Source organism: Rattus norvegicus, chromosome 3 (assembly GCF_036323735.1).
Source record: "Rattus norvegicus strain BN/NHsdMcwi chromosome 3, GRCr8, whole genome shotgun sequence".
In the NCBI taxonomy this organism is placed as follows: domain Eukaryota; kingdom Metazoa; phylum Chordata; class Mammalia; order Rodentia; family Muridae; genus Rattus; species Rattus norvegicus.
The window spans coordinates 100,760,228-100,781,304 of NC_086021.1; the positions used below are offsets into that span (position 1 = coordinate 100,760,228).

At 44.7% G+C, this 21,077-nt stretch overlaps 1 protein-coding gene across 9 annotated transcripts in view; it reads right to left on the reverse strand.

Moving 5' to 3' along the window:
- Ttc17 (tetratricopeptide repeat domain 17) overlaps window positions 1-21,077 on the reverse strand; it is a 110,645-nt gene that overhangs the window by 41,408 nt on the left and 48,160 nt on the right. For 6 of the 9 annotated variants that reach the window (XR_005501867.2, XR_005501866.2, XM_063283678.1 and 3 more), the window contains exons 17-18: window positions 10,832-11,002; window positions 681-940 (exon numbers count right to left, since the gene is read on the reverse strand). Coding sequence is in view for 7 of the 9 variants with exons in the window: in XM_063283678.1 (XP_063139748.1) it covers window positions 681-940; window positions 10,832-11,002 (431 nt within the window). In the remaining 2 variants the exon portion in view is untranslated. The remainder of the gene's footprint in view (window positions 1-680; window positions 941-10,831; window positions 11,003-21,077) is intronic. The other 3 variants (XM_017591720.3, XM_063283679.1, XM_039104915.2) reach the window with 1 other exon arrangement.

A 21,077-nucleotide genomic window follows, 5' to 3' on the forward strand; every position in this document is an offset into this window, starting at 1 on the left:
GTTCTGAACTCTTGGGCTCATGTGTCATCCTCCTGCTTCAGCTTCCTGAGTGCTGAGACTACAGGTGTATACTGCATCTGGCTAAGTTTAATTATTAAAGCTCTAAGTGAAAAGTTGGTATTGAAATGAGGAAGGTGACCTAGTTTTACGAGTACCCAGAAGACACTGGAAGGAGACGTATGTCATCCATCCCTAGTCTGTGGCTTGGACAGTGATTTACACCACCCTGTTTTCTCTCACCTCCAAGAAGGGTCGGTAATCTTTATAGAATACGACACATCCTAGAAAATGACAACGTGAGTGTACAAAACCTGGCTACAATTTCATGAGGATTGAGCTGGTGAATTCTTTGTGTAAGTGTTTGTGTACATGTGGATGCATGTGTGTGCATGTTGTATTCGAGTGTATTTATGTGCAGACTGGTATTGACGGGTGTGGAGGCCAGAGGACAACGTCAAGTATAAGTCCTTAGGAGCTGTCATCTGGTTTTTTTCCCGTTGGGTTGGAGTCCTGACAAGACTAGGCTGGCTGGCCAGCAGGCCACAGGGATTCTTCTGTATTTGCCTCCCCGGTGCTGGCATTACAAGCACATGCCACTATGCTGGCTTTACAATGTGGGCTTTGGGGTGGTGCGTGCCCGCCTGGGCCTTCTCCTCAGCACCGAGCTGGCAAATTCTTACCCATTCTGTTGCTTCATCATCTTCACTTCTGCAGTCTCCATAGCAAGAGCTCTTGGCTACTCCATCCTGGGGCCCTTTCTTCAGGACCCGTATTCCCTGCAGGTCCAGACGCCGCCCCTTCATTTCTAATGTTCCCCCCAAACCTTCCAGAGGCCAGGCCTGCTGAAACTCATCCACCAAGGCCAGTATCTCTTCTGACATCTTTGTTTCCTCTGACTTCTCCACCTCGTCAGAACCGTTGCTCTCTTCAACCACTGTGCCTGCAATGCAAGTGGTCATGGTCAACAGTTTCGTAGCGCTTACTCAGGGACAGACTGATTTAAACTTTGTTTAAGGGATATTTTTGCTCTGAGGCAGGACTATAGAGCTCCCTTCAAAGAATGCCACTTAGCATCTTCAAACCTCAAAACAGAACACCATCTCTGCCATTTAGCCTTTGCCAAAAGCCTACCACAAAGCAATGGCAGGAGACAGACAGCCATGGGTACTGTCGTGAGTGAGGGGACAGCTGTGGCACATTATCTGAAAGATATACCCGCTCCACATACACACCATAGATGGCAAGGGCGATGTCAGTCTGCTATTTATTGCATGTGTAGGTCCTTTAAGCTTCATTCAGTCACCATGAAACAGTTGTGTGTCCAGTCCATATAGCTTGTTTAACTGTGTGAGCTGAGCAAAGGTTAGCAGAAAACGACCTAATGCAAGCTTTCCTTTCCAGTGATGGTTAGTTTAGCCATATGCTAGTTTAATTCCTTTAAAACGGGTGTGACGGTATTGCTTAAGTATTTAAGATCGCGTATTGTGGATCTTAGTGGAATATGCTAGTAAAATTTTTCTCTCAAGAACGTGGTATATTTGTTTTATTTTTCCATGATGCTTACAACCTTCAAGTTCTACCCCATGCTTAGACCGTGAGGAGACTCAGAATGATTATTTTAAGTTTCTTAACATAATGCTTTCCTTTTTCTAAATTGTCTGACTTAATCTTTACATGAATTAATCACTGTTTTACATCATTTGCTTTACAAATGTCTTAACCCTTTCATTCATGGATGGGGCACAACAACAGAGAGCACAGTGCTTCCTTCCTTTTGTAGTGCGCACCTATTGGTTAGCTGAGAGCATGGGCTTGGCTGCCTGTGGCGGTCCTATATTCCTTCAGGTGCAAGTGCAGGTTGTCCAGACACTTAAACCATGCTAACAAGGCCAGTGTCAGGATCTCACATACAGACACCCTGACCTCTAGCCGCAGAAATGCAGGCTACTACTCTCTGGGTGTGTGGGGGCGGATGGCTAGACTGAGAAGCATGGCTGATGACCACAGCTGAAAACAACTCTGTAGGCGGTCAGTGGTATTACCTTTGCTTTGCTGGCATTTCTGCCCTCTGTCCCAGCAGCTTCTATTGTGGAACATGGGAGCGCCTGAGGTCAAGCTGTGACTCCTCTATTTACGACCACGCGACTACAAACCCTACAAGTAAGTTCACCTTAGGTTCCCTAAACCATCCGCTGCTTTCTACAGCTCCTTGTGATCACTGTTAGCACTCTGAGGAATGGATCTAGGTTTGCCAAAGCCTGTCTGTGCATCAGGATCCTGAAACAAAGATGGTTGGCTTTTGCCTAGATCATGTGGCCAGTGATTTACACGTAGGCAGACAGGCATGTCTTGCTATGCTATTCCTAATGTCCAGTACTGGGCCCAGCACACAGCAGACCCCAGTAGCTGTGGAGTAGAACAATGATGATGTTCTCAAGGATCTGCTGTATCTGTCTTATCCTGTCCTGCAGGCAACTGAGGTCTTAACTCTATGGTTTAGAGTTGGTCACATAACTAAAGTCTGGAGCTCACCCAGCTCAGTGGCAAGGGATGTAAGATTAGGCGTCATTTCAGGCAGGAAAACAGCTGGAGAGATGGCCCTGGGAACTCCCAGAGAAGCGTTAATGGGAGAGATGTCTGGCATCTGACTGAGCTGTCAGAGTTGGCTCTAACTGCTCTGCATCTGATTTTCAAGTTCTTTTTCTTTCTCTTTCTATGGCTCCCAAAGGATTTCCCTACCCAGTCTGAGACAGGAAAGAGTCTTTGCTAAGTTTCATCCAGCAAAACACAGGGCTTACAGAATGTGGCTTTTGGCCAAAGGGAGACCACAGAGTACTTTCTCAAGATATTTCAATTTCTCCAGATTACATATGGGAGGCAGGGCTGGTTGTTGTTGTTGTTGCTTTTTTTTTTTTGTAAACTTGTCACAAGCTCGGGTTATCTGGGAAGAGGGAATCTTGATTAAGAAAATGCCTCTACCAGATTAGCCTACTGTAGGCCAGTGTGTAGAGTATTTTCTTGATTATTGCTGCCCTGAAAAGGCAGGCTGAGCAAGCCATGGAGAGCAAGACAGTAAGCAGAGCTTCCCCATGGCCTCTGCTTCAGTTCCTATCTCCTGGTTTCTGCCTTGACCTCCCTGCAGGGTGGACTCTGAGCTGCAATGTGACAGGAGCCCTCTCTCTCTCAGTTGCTTTTGGTCATGGTGCTTATGAAGGCTATAAGAGCCTCAACCAGGATGCAGGCTGTATTTAGAACTCTTACTTTCTCTCAGCACTGGGTATTATGTTAGAGCATCTGCACTGTTTACCTGCAGAATGTCTAAGGATACACCTTTCAAGGCTATTGGTTTGTACCACTCCTGTCATGTGAATATGGACACACTTAGTATTACACAAGTGCATAACTTAAACTTATCAGAGAGATAGAGATAGAGATAGAGATAGAGATAGAGATAGAGATAGAGAGAGAGAGAGAGAGAGAGAGAGAGAGAGAGAGAGAGAGAGAGGGGTTGGGGAAGGAGCGTTTCATACCAGAAGTAGGTATGCGTGTGAAGAAAGGCCATGGAACTACTTCAGGCTTCTGCTGCTAGCTTCCACTGATCTATTCCAAAGGGGTTTGAGCCATGGTGACAGGAGTTCTTAGGAAACAACACTAAACACACACACTTTATATTTACTCCTCAGATGAGGGGTTCACAAATGGGCTGTGTGTTATGATTGAGGGAAGCCAGTATTTATTTATTTAGCTTTTCTTATGTGTATTTATGCCATAAACTATTTTGATGGGAGCAAAAAGCACATGAATGCTTTTGATCCTGGCAAATTAAATATAAGCAATCAATAGTAAACTTGAAACCACAAAGCTACATACATTTGGGACAATTAAAAAAATTTATAATAAAGATGATCTGAATGCAATCACACAATGCTTCCCAGAGAAAGGTAGAGTTCTGCAGTAGGATTTAGACAGAAGCAGCCTGGGGAAACTTTCTAAAAAGCACATGTGCTCAGATACTTGTGACCAAAGTAGAGATGTATGTAGGAACAAGGAAGACATGTGCTACGGTGTGACTAATCAACTTAATTAGAACAAAGCACTCGGATAGGCAATCAGCAAGTACTATTCGGAGGTGACACTAAAACTCTCTGGTGGGGTTCCTACAAAAGGGTCCACTTGCTCTTTAAGCAGAATGACAATGAAGTGTGTGAAAGCCATGAGGACGCGGATAGCCCAGGTCTAGGACTGGAGCGTCAGCATCAGCTCGTGATGGCCTAGGTGGCGGGGGACAAGAAAGGACAGAACGTGGGACTAGAAAGGCATTTCATGGAACAAAGGAAGCTGACTTTGGGAATGCAAAGGGAACTTCAGAGGAAATAACTGGCGATGTTTAAGTATGACTTCAGGATTTTAAAGCCTCGTGTGGAATAGTCGGGCTTTCTGTGAGGTGGCTGTCAGTTCTCAGTCTGAGCACGAGAACAGAGAACAGAATGCTGTTCACAGAACGTGCAGGGAGGAGAAGGTGATAGAGCAGAGTGAGGATTTAATGCGTTTATCAGATAAATCACTAACATTAGTTGCTGGCACTTAGTGGTGTGCTGAGGGCTGGACTAACATAACCCATGGGGCTTAAAGACTGGAGTAGAATGGAGGGAAGAACTTATCTGCAGACACTGCCCCATGCAGAGCAGTGTCCTGTACAGACGTCCTTTACTGGAAATACAGCCTTCCATATGTTGACAGGCCTGGTGGTGGCGGAATCTCAGAGTTGGAATAACGCTGGAAGCAGGCAGTAGGAGAGCTGCAGGCTTCCAGCCCATGGGGCAGATGGTGTGATATAAACTGACACAGAGACTGACGTGCACGCACGCCTCCACTGTTCCTTCGTCTTCTTTCCCAGGCACCGTTTACACTTGGGAAATGGAGGATAAATATTGTGACTCTGAAGAGGATGTAAGTATCCACAGTGAGGGTCACATGGGTTCAGAGAGTGTCTGCCATGTTAGTCTGTCAAGAATGACGGAGAGTAGAGGTGCCGAGAATGTAGATTATGTAGCTCAAATTTAAATGAAGGCAGCTTAGCACAATTTCTCTGTTTCAAAATCATATAGACATTCAAGTTTAATCCTGGGGAACCTTGGTTTAAGGAATTCCTAGTTGATTATGCTAGTAGACAGAGACTTGGTGAAAGTCCCCACTGCACATTAAATGAGGGACCACGGAACTGAGGGTGACACATGGGAAGAGTGGCTGCTGACATCTGCTCAGAAACAATGAGGTGAGCAAATACTTAGCTAGGAAGACTGAGGCAGGGTTCACATCAAAGTCCTTACTCGCTTCAGGTCTGACTTACGGACAGGACTGTGGAGCAGCCAAACTGAGTGGCTGCATCGTCCAGGGTGGCCCTGAGCTTGCTGTGTACCTAAACTGACCTCAACTCAATCCTTCTTGCCCTTGTTTTTCAAGTACTGGTATTACAGGTGGGCACTGCGAAGGCCATCAGAGTATATTAACTTTAAAAAAGAATTTTATTTAATTTTTTATTTTATATGAACTGGTGTGAGGGTGTCAGAGCTCCTGTTAGGCTGTTAGACAGTTGCGAGCTGCTGTGTGTGGGTTCAGGGAATTGGACCTGGGTCTTCTGAAAGAGCAGTCAGTGAGTGGTCTTAACTGCTGAGCCATCTCTCTAGCCCCGTCTATTTAATTTTAATTATGATACCATATACAGGACAGACAAACTTTGTTCCAAATTAGGATGCAACCAGTGTAGAGCCCCGAGCAACTCTGGTGCCCTAATGTCCTCCTTAAATGTCAGTGATCTGATCATACTCAGTCAGGTGCAAAGCTGTGGTCTACCAGGGACTTACCACATAAGCACTGGTGTAAACTATCAGCACGATAATGAGAGAGCGAAGTCCAGCTTAAAGCACTCACACTGAAGTGAAGAGGGCGGGCATGGTGTGCTCAGCGGGTGAAAGCAACACGGGCCAGTGAGCTTCCTTTTGACTGTGAGTCAGTACGACAGCAACAACTCTGAGGACAGTCCAGGAAAGCAAGTGGTTCCCCAGGCTTTGGACTCCTTCAGTTAACAAGTGCTTCAGAGTGGCACGGATTTTGGTCCTGAGAGGTGGCTCATTGAGATTTAATACTTGGCCACAGAGCTGGGTCATGGTACCAGGGTCTATAACTATAAAAGGGACCAAGGACCAGGGACAAAAACTCTATGGTATAACTTCACTCTCTAACCAAAATGGAACTTTAGAGAAGGATACATGAGCAAAGCTCTTTCCTTCATCTACAGAGAAAGTGTGTTGCTATGTAAGGTGGACAGATGTAGGATGTACGTGCTCTGACCAACACTGACCTTCAGTCTGAGATCATCTTTGCACTTCTCTTATCAACTAAACTCGATGTTCTTACCTATCGTCCCTCTATTTCTGAACCCACCAATAATGAGACCCCATGCATAGGGAGGCTGAATATGAATTTTAGATATGCCACCTACCGACAATCCGCCAGACCTACCAAACTTTTTCCTGAGCCTTAATTGGATCTTCATCTGTAAGGTGAGCTTAATAATATCTATTTGACAGGTTAGTACATGATACACAATACCATGCAAGTTATAAAATGCCACCAAACGGTAGAAATTACTATTACCGTTAATGGTCACTAATGAGGACTTAACTACTTGTGTTTCTTTAATTTTTTCCCCCAAACTGGACTTTTCAAATGTCTCTAGTGTCTATGAAAGCACATATTTTATGGTAAAAAGCAGGACTTGTTACAACTAGTAAATAATCATGCAGAGGAAGCCTACTGCTATGAACATGCGACCCAAGTCTGTCCACCTGTGGACATGTTCTTGGTACCTAGGTGATAAGAAAAAGAACCCCAGAAGGTGTCATATAAGTGAGTGCTAACAGTGCTCACTCTTCTCAGTGTGAGCAGAATCAGCAGAGGACAAAGGGTCTGCCTAGATAAGTCTGCATGATGCTGAAGGGGCCTTCAGAAATGATCTGTCTCGGTCATGGTAACTACGACTCATCCTAAGTATGGGGGCTGAAGAGACCCACACGGGAACATGGAATCGAAGATACAGAAATGTCAGGTGACTACTGTCTCAGGCAATAATGTGCTATAGGAAAGGGAGACAGGGCAAAACTGTGGTTGAGTTTTATTCTGAATTGTCCTAGATAAAAATAATGACTAATGTGGTAGTCATGAACAGCCCAGCTACTACAGAGTTGTAACTAGAATACGGACCGTGTCTATAAATGGGGAAAATAGCCCTCCGCATGACTCAGTGTAATTTCTGATGACTCTCAGTCCAAGCAACCTCAGGACGCTCACAGAACTGTGTGGGTGTGTTGGTGCCAAAGAAGACATGAGACTGCCAGGCATCAAGAGAGACTCATCCTCACTGGAAGTGAGCAAACGACTGACCAGCTTAAGGATAAATTCTTTTGAGTTGGTAAAGTGAGATTTAGTTTTCTTAAAGTCCAATACTTTTTCTTAAACCTCTACGGGTGAAGGTCGCCATGGGCAGAAAAGACACAGTCATTAACACCAGTGGTGCTCTCCCTGAGGACTGACTTGCTTCTCCCACACATGAGCTTTTAAACAGTTAATAGCAGGAGAAAAGGTTTTTGTATTAGTATTTACTCTAAACATTGTATTTATGAAGTTTGTGTATGCACACATAGATGTGTACAGACATGGGCATGTTTGGATGTGAAAGGGTAACTTGTGGGAGTCAGTACTCTCCCTGCACTGTGTAGATTTAGGAATCAAACTTTAGACCATTAGCCTTGGCAGAAGCCATCCTACTGACCCTACTAAGTAAATATTTTAATTTAATCCACATAAGGCAAATACCATATTTAATTAATATAAGATTTCATGGGACATGGTATATAGAAAGTTCATAATCTAGGTGTTAAGGAGAGGGCGGGTGGTTAGGAGTGCTCGTGCAGAGTCTCAGGTCAGTTCCCAGCACCATGTCAGGTGGGTACAACCACTTGTTACTCCAGGTTCAGAGGATCAGCTGTCCTCTTCTGGCTTCTGTGGGCATCTGCATTTATTTGCACAAACCCTAACATAAGCAATAAAAAAATAATGAAAATAAACTATATGTATTGTGGGGGCATACCTTTAATTCCAGCACTTGGGAAGTAGACAGGTAAATCTCTGAGTTCAAGTTCAATCTGATCTACCTAGAGAGTTCCAGGACAGTTAGCACCATACAGTAAGACTCTATCTCATGGAAAAATAAACAAAAAATTGTGGGGCTGGACAGTTAGATGGTAAGAGTACTTGACACTTTTGCAGAGAATCTAGGCTCAGTTCCCTGCACCCAAGTATCCCACAGTCATCTGAAAGTCCAGTTTCAGGGATCCAAAGTTCTTTTTTGGCCTCCAGGGGCACCATGACATTCCCATGATATTCATCCATACATGCTGAATATCATGTGCAAAACACTTAGATAAGTGAAACAATAAATAAAAATAAATCTTAGCAGCTAGAGAGATAGCTCAGCAGTTAAGAACACTGGCTGCTCTTCTAGAGGATCTGGGTTTGCTTTCCAGCATGCATATGGCAGCTAACAAGCTTCTCTAACTCTAGTCCCAGGACCCTGATGCCATGTTCTGGGTTTTACTGGCACTGCATGCACACAGTGCACAAACATACATGCAGGCAAAACACTTACACCTACACACACACACACACACACACACACACAAAGATAAATTCTTTTAGTAAACAAAAATCTTGGTAAAAGCTCATACTGTGATGTGAGCTAAGGCACACAAACAAAATCACAATATAGGAAATGTTTTTAAATGTAGGAACAAGATAGCAGATGGAGTTCCTTACATGTTTGAGAACTTTTGTGAATGCTTCACAGAGAAGGTTTGCATTGGAAATGTATAGGATTTCCTTCTCTCCCTCGTTTAGACAGCTACATAAAGTAGGCTGGTCTTGAACTCCCTATAAGTGAAGCTCCATGCCCAGTTTATGCAGTGCTGGGGAACAAATCCAAGACTTTGTGCATGTTAGGCAAGAACTGCCCACTGAACTATGTGTCCCAGCCCAGGGCTTGTCCATTTAGAGCAAAGCATTGAAGAGGTCATTGTCAGTCTGGGTAAAAGATTCAGAGGTTTAAAAGCCTGTCCTGAGAGCAGCATGGATACTGTACTTCATGCTAATAAAACAGTTACAAACAGAATGGGGGCCAAACTGCCTCACAAATCCATATTAATTTAGATTCTCCTGATACAGAATAGAGCTACTGAAAAACTTAAGCTTTGGAAAATTACCTGATCAAAACTGCATTTCAGAAATAACTCTTTGGACACACCAGAAATCCATAAAAATGGCTGCTTCTGCTTTGAAAATTCTGCACCAATTACATGAATTATCTTGCGTTGTTTCTGTCTGTTCCCGCTATATGGAAAGGCATGTGCACATACACTCATACACACCCCTATATAATTATGATTTTATATATACCTCCTATGTATGCATACACAGACAGTTGTATATACAAGGTAAAAAGCTATAGTTATTGGAAAACAGATTAAGAGGAAAGGCAGAAGTGAAGACAGTCTGAGTCAGTTACCAGCGGAGAGAGTAGATGAAGAAATGAGACAACAGGTCTTAGAGACTGAGGAAATAAATTGGGCCTTGGGTGAGTTGAGTTTTAGTCGCAGCTATGGGAATTATACATTTCAGGAAATAGAGCAAAAGTAAACTCAAGTTTGACAACAAGCTTGTTAGACTTAAAGCACCTGTACATCAAGATAATGAGCCTACCAACATCAGGCTGGAGCTGAGCGGACGCCTGAGCTCAGAAACAGCCTGGGAGTCACTGCCGCATTCATAGCACTCTGTGACGCCCAGGGCAAGATACTGCAGGGGAAGGAGAGAGGAGCAAGTTCAGGAAATAGGCATCCTCCCGACACAGCAAAGGAGAGGTGGGGCAAGGAAAAGAGCATTGAGGACAGGTCAGGGTTAAAAGAGCATCTGAGGACAGATCAGGGTCAAAGAGCATCTGAGGACAGGCCAGGGTCAAAGAACATCTGAGGACAGGCCAGGGTCAAAGAGCATCTGAGGACAGAGTCAAAGAGCATCTGAGGACAGGCCAGGGTCAAAGAACATCTGAGGACAGGCCAGGGTCAAAGAGCATCTGAGGACAGAGTCAAAGAGCATCTGAGGACAGGCCAGGGTCAAAGAACATCTGAGGCCAGAGTCAAAGAGCATCTGAGGACAGGCCAGGGTCAAAGAGCATCTGAGGATAGGCCAGGGTCAAAGAGCATCTGAGGATAGGCCAGGGTCAAAGAACATCTGAGGACAGGCCAGGGTCAAAGAGCATCTGAGGACAGGCCAGGGTCAAAGAACATCTGAGGACAGGCCAGGGTCAAAGAGCATCTGAGGACAGGCCAGGGTCAAAGAGCATCTGAGGACAGATCAGGGTCAAAAGAGTATCTGAGGACAGGCCAGGGTCAGGGTAAAGGATTCCAGAAGCCACAGGGACTCTCTTTTTGACAGTGCCTCACTCCACAGACTGAGAAGAAAGCCTGCACATGCATGAATCAGGTCTGTTCTAGCAAAAGGGGACTGGAGTGGAGAAGAGTGAAGAGCACTCCACCACTGCAGTGTCTTTGCCTCAGCGTCTGATGCTCACCCTCCTGATTTGATGTTCACCCTACATGAGTGGTGTTTCAAGGAGGAAACAAACTCTTAAGAGGAGAGGAGAGAAGAGGAGAGCGGAAGCCTAGCGTTCAGGAGTTGATTTTCCCACAGAAGTGCAGCTTGGGTCAAATCAACTTACTTTCAAGTCTAAGGGCATCTGAGTCCCTCCCTGCGTTCTCAACAGACAGCACAGGGTCCTCGTCTGCTCCGTGCCTAGAGGGCTCTTCTTCAGCAGCATCCAATGACTGTGGCTTGGCAAAGTATTTCTGTTTGTCATGGCTGTTGTCCAGGGTTTTCTCATGACAATGACCTCAATGACAAGAGACATAGACACATACATTAGAAACATCTCTCAAGTTGCCTCATAATGTAAGGCCCTGAAACACCAAGAGCAAAGGTGTCAGCTCAGACAATGCAGGAATCAGTCCAGAGGAGTGCATGTGGTTCAAGAGTTTGCACTGAAATTCAAGTTTTGGCTGCTATGCCACCATGAGTAAGAATCAGGGATTTTGGTGAAAAGCTGGCAGGCAACAAGGATCAAACCTTAGGATCTTGTTTTATCCACTGCTATAAAATACTCCCTCAAAGCTAAACAAAACGTGTGAAACATAGAATCTGGGTATATCTGAGAATAATGGATTATAGAGAAATATGCTCTTCTTTCGTGGAGCTGAAAATGAGACATACCAAAAGGTGAGGGGCCACTAAGGACATACATGTATTACAAACCCAAGGTAGGACTAAAGGAGAGTGACAGCAATCCCACATTAAGCCTGTGGTGTGACCTGTTTTTCTTTTAGATAGCACATTCTGGCTACATGGGTAAAGACGATCTAAAACCAAAACAACACACCTTAAATGAAATCCTGGCACTTCTGGCTACTCGCCTGATGCACAGTGGGACTGATCTCACCACAGTGGATACCCACTTGATGTACACAGAGGGACTGATTTCACTACAGTGGTGCCGTCGAGTTAAAGGACTTCTTCCTATCAGGAAGGTCTGTTAGCATGAACAACTCCCGGTCTGGGCTAATAACCAGCCTATGACGACTTTCCACTGCCAGTGTTTATTCCGGATGGTCTAGCGCACTGGATGGGCCTCTTTTCCGCCTTTCTGCTCTATGTACATAGTCACTGAAGGTGCAGTCACTGGAAGGCCACAGATTTCTTATTAGAGATGACCATTTGGTTAAGGGTATATGTTGTTGCTTTCCTCCATGCGGGACGCTCGTGCATGACTACAGACCGAGGGCGTCACTTTCCACTGCAATGCTTCTCACATACAGCAAAGATGCTGCCAAAGTTGGGGATTTGGTTTCGAGAGTTTGAGCTTTCAAAAAACTTACAAGCAGCTTGGGAAGACAGCAAATAGAAGACAAACAATGCTGAGGCGGCATGGAGTGCCAAGTAAGTCCTTTTGGAGCTGTAGCTGAAGCACCCACTAAGCCTGCGGAAGGGAAACTGTAAGCAAATGGGCCAGCATTTATGGAGTGCTTTGTGTTTTCAGTCCTTCCACTTAGCCCTTAGAAAAACTGTTCAGGACCTTTGTTTTAGATACAAGGGGACTGACTCTTAGTGAAAATACCAATAAATCGAACTAAGCTACGTAGTGAATCTGGAATTTGTGTCAGACCTATCGTTCTCTACTCAGAAGACCTAACAGGCAGGATGGAAGATAGCATCATAGGCAAAGAAGAAGGTACAATGGAGCCAAAGGAACAGGAATTCTTCCTGTGTTTGAGAGGCCACAAGGAGTCCAACCAGCCTCACAGTGTGCGTGCATATGTATGTCCGTGGAGGGCTGATGGGGAGTGAGCCACAGGCAGTTGGAACTGCACTTTCTCCCCGTGTTCCACCCTGGAGGACAGAGGTGCCAACTGGTATCTGCCTGTGTTCTCACCATCTGGTTTGAACAATTAAGTACAGAGAACTAAGAATAACAACACTGAAATATATAATGCAATATAAAATGCAATATGGCCAACTCTCCACACCCAGGTGACTTTAATGCACTATGAAGAACTTCACACTTCCAGAGATAAGCCTTGATTTGGATATGAATAAGCATGACTATTAAAAGCAGAGAGGAAATACTAATGATAAGGATCCAACCAAGTCCCTTTTCACCTTGACCCAAGTCATGTGAACTATAATACTATCAAAGCAAAGGCCTACTCAGTTTTTTGAGCTACCATTCACATCTTGTTGTTTCTCTTTCCCTTTTCCTACTACAAAAAATTTTCATTATTTTAAATGTCTACAGTAAGAAAATGTCTTAGAGGCATGATCTTCAAAAGACCTCAAAGCTAAAACTGGTCTTCCTAAATAGCATCAAACCTGGACACTCTTGGGAAGCAGGAGCTGTGAGGCTGAAGACTGCCTTCCCTCCACATCACATGCCCAGGCAGGATCTCCCAGAGGGAAAAGGGAAGGGGAGAGAGAAGGAAGAACAGAAGTTATTGTGAATGAGCCATTTCTTAGCGGTTCGAAGCATCACAGTAGCTCAATGAAAACCAATGCGTTAAATATGGAGAACTCCAGGGAGAGATATGGAGAGAACTCCAGGGAACATATGGAGAGATGGCTACTGGTTAGGAGTACACAATTGTCTTGTAGAGGACCCGAGTTCAGCTACCAACACCTGTGTCCAGTGGTTCACAACTACCTGCAACTCCCACTCCAGGAGGATCTAAGGCCTCTGGCTTCCTTAGGCACTATCCACACACAAATACAATATATACATAATTAAAAGAATAAATCTTAAAGAAGATTAAGAACTATTAATGCTAACTTTCTTATATCAGTAGTTAAAAAAACAATGGTTTTGAGTTAATTGTGATTTGTCTAAGTAGCTGAGTTAGAGAGAAGTTAAGTTGCTGAACTTTAAAACTACATTTCCAGTTGTCTGTGAGTGATGTGGGGGAGTGTTAATGAAATGCTTTAGAAAGAGCTACGGTCTGTGTTCTACAGATCATAGTACATTTATACTCCAACTCAGAGAACCAATAAGCCTTAAAAAACATGAGTTAACTTTCTAGTAAATTATATTCTTATTAAAGATAATAAAGTATTGGATCCCGTATCAAAAAACAACACCCAAGATAGATGAGTAGGTTGAAGCAGGAGGATCATGAGTTTGAAGTCAGCATAGTAAGACTCTGATGAGATACAGACAGACAGATACACACAGGGAGAAAGTAGAAACAGTCTTCTATATACCACATTTACTTTGTACTAATGTAAAATTGAGGACACTCTATGGCTTAGACTAACTTTGAAATGTACCCATAATTTATAAGAGAACATCATGATTTAAATGAAATGCTTTAGCTAACAAGGTCCCAGGTGTAAGACATGCTTTCTTCTATGCGTAACACCCTGGGCTTGCTTATAAAGCATTTACACTTTATTCAATTCTAAATCTTCTTTTTTCTTAGAAGTAAGAAACTGGAGAGCAATCTCAGCTAAGCATGAAACTCCAAGGAGGGCACTTCTGCTCCTGGAACTGTTGTGGGAGCTTCAGCAACTCAATGCCCTTTCTCTGTTTGGAGTATCTGCTGTACACTGGGATTATTAATATTGACCTAGCTTAGAAGAGTGTTGTGGAAAAGAGAGCTAGTCAATACTCATTGTCAAAGTGTAAATCATTTGAGGGAAAGAGGCACAACTGATTTTGAGGATAGCTTTTCAGAGTAAATTAAGTTCTCAGGCACTTTTGTCATTTCTAAAGATAGGTGAACCTCTTTTCTTTTCATTAATTCTATTCACCAAATTCCTAGAAGACTATTTTCCTTTTCCTAATGAGAATTACCATTTCCATGAGAAGGTAAATCCGAGGCAGAGTGGTAGTGCACACATATAATGCCAGTATCAGGAAGGTGAGGCTATGTAAAAGACTCTGGAAATCAGCCAAGTAGCTCCAGCTGGGATCACAGAGAAGATGGCTCAGTTCTTTTGTTGTGACTGTAGTCAGGAACACAGCCTGGAACCAGATTTCCTGAGGGCAAAGTCTGTCTCCAGAAGTATCAATATTAATCAATACCTCTGTGTATCAGTTTCCCTATCTGTGAACTGAGTTTAAAAATCGTACGGCTTCACTCATGTGTTGTGAGTTAAGTGTGGAGAGTGAGGGCACTGTGAATGTAGGATAAGCTGCTGTTGTTATTAGTGTTGTTCCCATGAACGTTACAAAGGAACAAGAGGCAGTCCTGATCTGATTAGACTTTAAAACAAGGCCTTTTAGCTTTGGCCACTGTAAAATCTTGTAATATAACCTTCTGGCTATTAGAAGTTACTGCGATACAGGCCTAACACCAGTGTGTGTGTATGTGTGTGTGTGTGTGTGTGTGTGTGTGTGTGTGTGTGTCTTTGAGGACAACAGCAACCAATTCAGCATTTTTGAGCCCCAGGGCATTTGCTGTAAGTTAGCCTCCCAGTTAGCCCTGCAGTCTCTGAGGCTCACTGTAAGAGTGCTCACCTCGCAACACAAACCCTAAGGGTAGACACACGAAGGAAACTCAGTCTACACTTAGCTCCGAAAAGTCCAACATCCTCAAAGTTACTGATAAGCAAATCTTGCTCCTGCTAAGATCCTTACCCCTCCCAAACAGGAGCACTGCTTTCAAGCATAGTGAATTCTCAAGACACGATAACTGAACTGACTGGTAATGGGAGCTAGAATTTGAAGGCAAAGTGGGCTTTGTGAACAATGGAGTATTCTAAGGTTTGCCTCTAGCCCTGCTCAGACCGCTTAGGCTACACTGTTCAGTAGTCTTCTTCTGGCTGTGAGATAAGTCACCTTATAGATAGGATTCTGCTAGGTTCAGTTAGATGTAAGGCACCTGAGGGGAAAATGCAAGCCTATTATCCTTTAACAGACACGAGATACTCTCAGTAGGTTTTCTGGGTCTTTCCTGCTTACCCTTCTACTCAAAATTATGCAGTTATAAGACTGAATTTTGTTTTATAAGCAAGTAACACAGAAATGCCCCATGAATGCTTTAAAAACAAGTTATATCATTGTTTCATATTTACTCCTTTTGTAAGCAATCTTTAAAAAACAAAGTAACAAAAGAAATCACTCCCTGAAGAAAACCACAGCTTTCAGTGCTTCACCATTCTTACATAAAAGGACTTAAATATTAACAGGAAATTTTAACTGTGGTGGACTTTGAGCTTTAGTGTTGGAGTTAATGGGCAAGCTGCTAGAGTAAGGAAGAATCCTATTGGCAAGAGAAGCCTTTGTGTCAGGAGAGGTGATAGGTGACAGCCCTTTAGGTACCCTCGGTTTTTAGAAATAGGACGGACACTGCATACCAGAAAATCAAGTTCTGCCTTAGCTAAAGCCTAGGCACACAGACTTGGTCAAATCAACCATCCACTTTTGTCATGTTTCTTTATTTGGAATGAAGAGATAAGCTGCTGCCCTTCTGTGCGGAGACTCTCAGGAAACAACATTAACAAAACCACTGCTGAAGTAAGAACTCAGAGCACTGCATCTGGGATCTCAGGGAGCACAGGGAGCACAGAGAGCACAGGGAACACAGGGAGCACAGGGAACACAGGGAACACAGGGAGCACAGGGAGCACACAGAGCACAGGGAGCACAGGGAACACAGGGAGCACAGGGAGCACAGGGAGCACAGGGAGCACAGGGAGCACACAGAGCACAGGGAGCACAGGGAACACAGAGAGCACAGGGAACACAGGGAGTACAGGGAGCACAGGGAGCACAGAGAGCACAGGGAGCACAGGGAACACAGAGAGCACAGGGAGCACAGGGATCTCAGGGAGCACAGAGAGCACAGGGAGCACAGGGAACACAGAGAGCACAGGGAGCACAGGGAACACAGAGACAACAGGGAGCACAGGGAGCACAGGGAGCACAGGGAACACAGGGAGCACAGGGAGCACAGGGAACACAGGGAGCACAGGGAGCACAGGGAACACAGGGAGCACAGGGAACACAGGGAACACAGGGAGCACAGGGAGCACAGGGAACACAGGGAGCACACAGAGCACAGGGAGCACAGGGAACACAGGGAGCACAGGGAGCACAGGGAACAGAGGGAGCACAGGGAACACAGGGAGCACACAGAGCACAGGGAGCACAGGGAACACAGGGAGCACACAGAGCACAGAGAGCACACGGAGCACAGGGAGCACAGGGAGCACAGGGAGCACAGAGAACACAGGGAGCACACAGAGCACAGGGAGCACAAGGAACACAGGGAGCACAGGGAGCACAGGGAGCACACAGAGCACAGGGAGCACAGGGAACACGGGGAGCACAGGGAGCACAGGGAACACAGGGAGCACAGGGAGCACACGGAGCACAGGGAGCACAGGGATCTCAGGGAGCACAGAGAGCACAGGGAGCACAGGGAGCACACAGAGCACAGGGAGCACAGGGAACACAGGGAGTGGGTGCTAAGGACTGGAGCTGGGAAACTGATGAAGTTGCCTCATCCCTTTGCCCTACGCTGCTCTCTATTTGGGGGAAAACAAAAGAAATGATTTTATCAGCAGGAACTCTTCCTTAGGTCTCTTACTCAGCAATTACTGCCCAATGAAGTTCTTCGCAGGAACTTTAAAGTAATGGTTATATACTGACTGACCTTAAAAGTACACTGCCAGAGAGAAAGAAGCTATCTTTCCAAGACACTTGAAATTGACAATCACGGGTGTTCACTGGGATTCCCTCCTGGTGAGCTGAATGAGTCAGGACAGAGTAGGGAAGGAAAAAAATAGAATCATAGCATGTGATGCTGTATCTCTCTCTCTCTCTCTCTCTCTCTCTCTCTCTCTCTCTCTCTGTGTGTGTGTGTGTGTGTGTGTGTGGTGTCTGTGTGCCCATCATTTTCCACATTTTTGGTGTTGAAGTCTATAATAGGGAAGTCAGCCACTAACCATAGGCGTTAGTTATTATTTTTAATTTAAACGTGGCATACTTTAACTTGGGGAATTATTCTCCCAGCTAGGATACTGAGGAACTAAGCTCAGATGAATTCCTCAGGATTCCTGGTTTATTCACAGACACTAATTCTGAATCTCAGTCAAAAGAGATACTTGCTTGCAATGTGAATTAAAAATAATGGAAGCAGGCTTAGAGAATATCTGTTAGCTTATCGTGGGCAACTGCGACAAGACTACCCTTTTTCTATTTCCTACTAAGGTAGTAACTGCAGACTTAAGACCTCTCTACTGACAAGTGCATATGAGACATGGGTTCTACACAGCACCCTGGCTAAACAGGGATCCAACAACTTATTTACTTGTTTTACTTTTTTGTTTACACAGGCATTCAGAATAATCAGACCCCAAGTACCATCAGCTACCACACCACTCAAGTGAGTGCACCAAACACAGAAGGGGCAGAGGACATGATGGCCATGGAGGTGCTCTCAAGAAGCATGGCCAGAGTGACTGATTATATCATGTATACTTAGCAGACCAAGAGCCAGGCACAGTGGTGTAGACCTTTAATTCCCTCACTTGGGAGAGAAAGACAGGTTGATCTCTGTGAGTTCAAAGCCAGAGCTGGTTTACAAAGCAATGGATCTTGAACTGGAATAGTCAGTCAGGGCTACATAGATCTCAGAAAACAATAATACCCAAACAAACAAACGAAACAGGGACCATGTCAGTCACAGGGCAGAGGGAGGCCTTCAAAGATGTTTGGGTTGGTTGTGGGATGAGGATGCAAGGCTGTGGGGCTACTGAAGGTGTGCATGTATACAAAAGTAGGAATTTGGAGTGGACATGTGTATACATACATTAAAGAAGGCACACTACATACAATGTATTAATTATATGCCAGAATTTGGTTTAATTTCTAAATTTTGTAAAAAGCAGATATGAAGTATAAACTGTGATGACCACCCACGGTGTCATGGGTGAAGGTAAGGAGAAGGTTTTCAATACAGACATGAGGGAGGGAATAGCCAGAGGCATATGGAGGAGTTCAGAGTAGAGATAAAAAGAAGTAGCCAGGGCTGGAGAGATGGCTTGACAGTTAAGAGCACATATTGCTCTTCCAGAGGTCCTGAGTTCAAATCCCAGCAACCACATGGTGGCTCACAACCATCTGTAATGGGATCTGATGTCCTCTTCTGGTGTGTCTGAAGACAGCTACAGTGTACTCATATTAAATATATCTTGAAGAGGAGGAGGAAGAAGAGGAGGAGGAGGAGGAGGAAGAAGAGAAGGAAGAAGAAGAAGAAGAGGAGGAGGAGGAAGAAGAGGGGGAGGAAGAGGAGGAGGAGGAAAGTGTGCGTATAGGGGCAATAAAGACAAAGGACAAGCTCTGATGTGTCTTCTGCTTCATGTTAGGAGTCATCACCTGATGCCTAAGAAAGGAAACAGCAGAGCGTCCCATTCCTGCACTTTCAGTGGAAGTATAGCAGCACAAACAGGAACAGGGCCCGCCAACAGAGGTTCCTGGTGGGAGCAGCAGGCTGGCCCTTCCTCCCACAACAGGGATGTGATGATGCAAGGCCATCAGTGCAAAGTGGGCTTTACTTTCTTGGGTTCAGTAAATCACCTTGAATTTCTTGAGTTTAGTAAACTATAAGGATAGCATCTTAAAATAAGAACTTGAGACTTAGTAATTCTATAACTGTTCAGGCCTTGGGTCTAATGGTTCCTCACAGGACACAGGTGTGAGCGCCAGGAATCTCATCACTATGCATAGCGAGTATATTTAAGCTAAAGTTTAGTAGAATTAAATTAATAGAATTCATTTTTAATTATATTTATTTAGTGCTCTGTGTGTGTGTGCGTGCGCATGTGTGTGCACGCACAAACATACTATGTGTAGTCAGGGGACAACTTTTGGGAGTCTATTTTTTTCCTTCCATTATATGGTCCTGGTGATGAAACTCAGGTCATCAGGTTTGATAGCCTGTGTCTTTACCACTAGGTCTCCTCTGTCTGAATTAAAGTTTAAAAATCCACTACAGTTCTTCAGCAACGCACATCTCCACCTCCTTTACTGCAGATCCCACTGCAGGGGCAGGAGGGAGGCTCTGAATTCAGATGTGAGGAGAGATAGGCTTTGGATTTGTCTGTCTACTTGGGTGCCAACAGCGATGTGCATCCTAACTGGGTTTGTGGTTTCTCACATCCACTCTGTAAGCTGCTGTCCTACTCTGGGAATACTAGGGTTGAGTATCAGCATGGACAAAGAAGGGACACACATCCAAACTTACAGACAGAACACCCCAAAGGACACATTCCTTTGTCATCTGATTATCTCATCCATTTCTTTTCCTAACAGACTCGATATTTTCTTCTCATCAGTCCATGGAACTCAGCAGCCATCATCCAATGGTCAAACCAGGGTTAAGTGCACAGCACTCAGTTTCTGAAAATGTCTCCAAACTGGGAATTCATTTAAGTTGTCTTTTAAAAACATCACCAAAGGCACAAGTCACTTACAAAAAAAAAAAAAAAGGTTAAAGACCCCCCCCCCCCAGTGAAGAATGGACACTGCATTTGTCTATGTAGTGTGTGTTCTGTTAACAACCTTTCTGAAAGGGGGAGAGTCACGTAAATGTCACTCTGTCAGAACAAAGCTTCATGTCCTGGCTAGATATTTTATCAGTGTTGTCACGAGCTAGACTTATCTGTGAAGAGGGAAACTTCATTGAGAAAATGCCTGCATCAGGCTGTCCACAGTAGGGCAACTTCTTGATTACTGCTTGGTATGGGAGAGTGAGGTTGAGTAGGAAAGCAAGCTGAGAAAAACGGAGAGCAAGCCAGTAGGCAAACCTGCTCAGAGCTCTCTGCTGAGCTCCTGCCTCCCTGTTCCCGCCCTGACTTCCCTCTATTAGGGACCGCGATCAGGACATTTGGGTGAAAAAGAAGTGCTTTCCTCCCAAGCTGCTTTTAGCTATGTTTTTATCACACCACTAGAAAGCAAACAAAGACACTTAACAGCACATAGGTTTAATTGTTTCTAGAAACCTCTAGGGTTTATGAAAACTGAAATTTAAAATGAATCAAAACCCAGTGAACTTGCCTAACTTAACCCATGAGTGCACAGAGGTAGAAATCAGGAGACTCCTATGTAAATGCAGCTCAGAGTTTCAGGAGTGGGAGGATGCAGACTCGCTCACCCTGCTGCCCGCTCACCCTGCTGCCCGCTCACCCTGCTGCCCGCTCACCCTGCTCACCCCGCTCACCCTGCTCACCCCGCTCACCCTGCTGCCCGCTCACCCTGTTGCCTGCTCACCCTGCTGCTCACTTCTCTTCTTGCTCTTGCTCTGTACAGTCACTTAGTCCCTTTGTGCTGAGTTCAGGAAATCACCAAAGCTCCTGATGCAGAGTGGAGCCATATACAAAGATCTCGTCTAAGCACAACTTTCTGACTAACAACACCT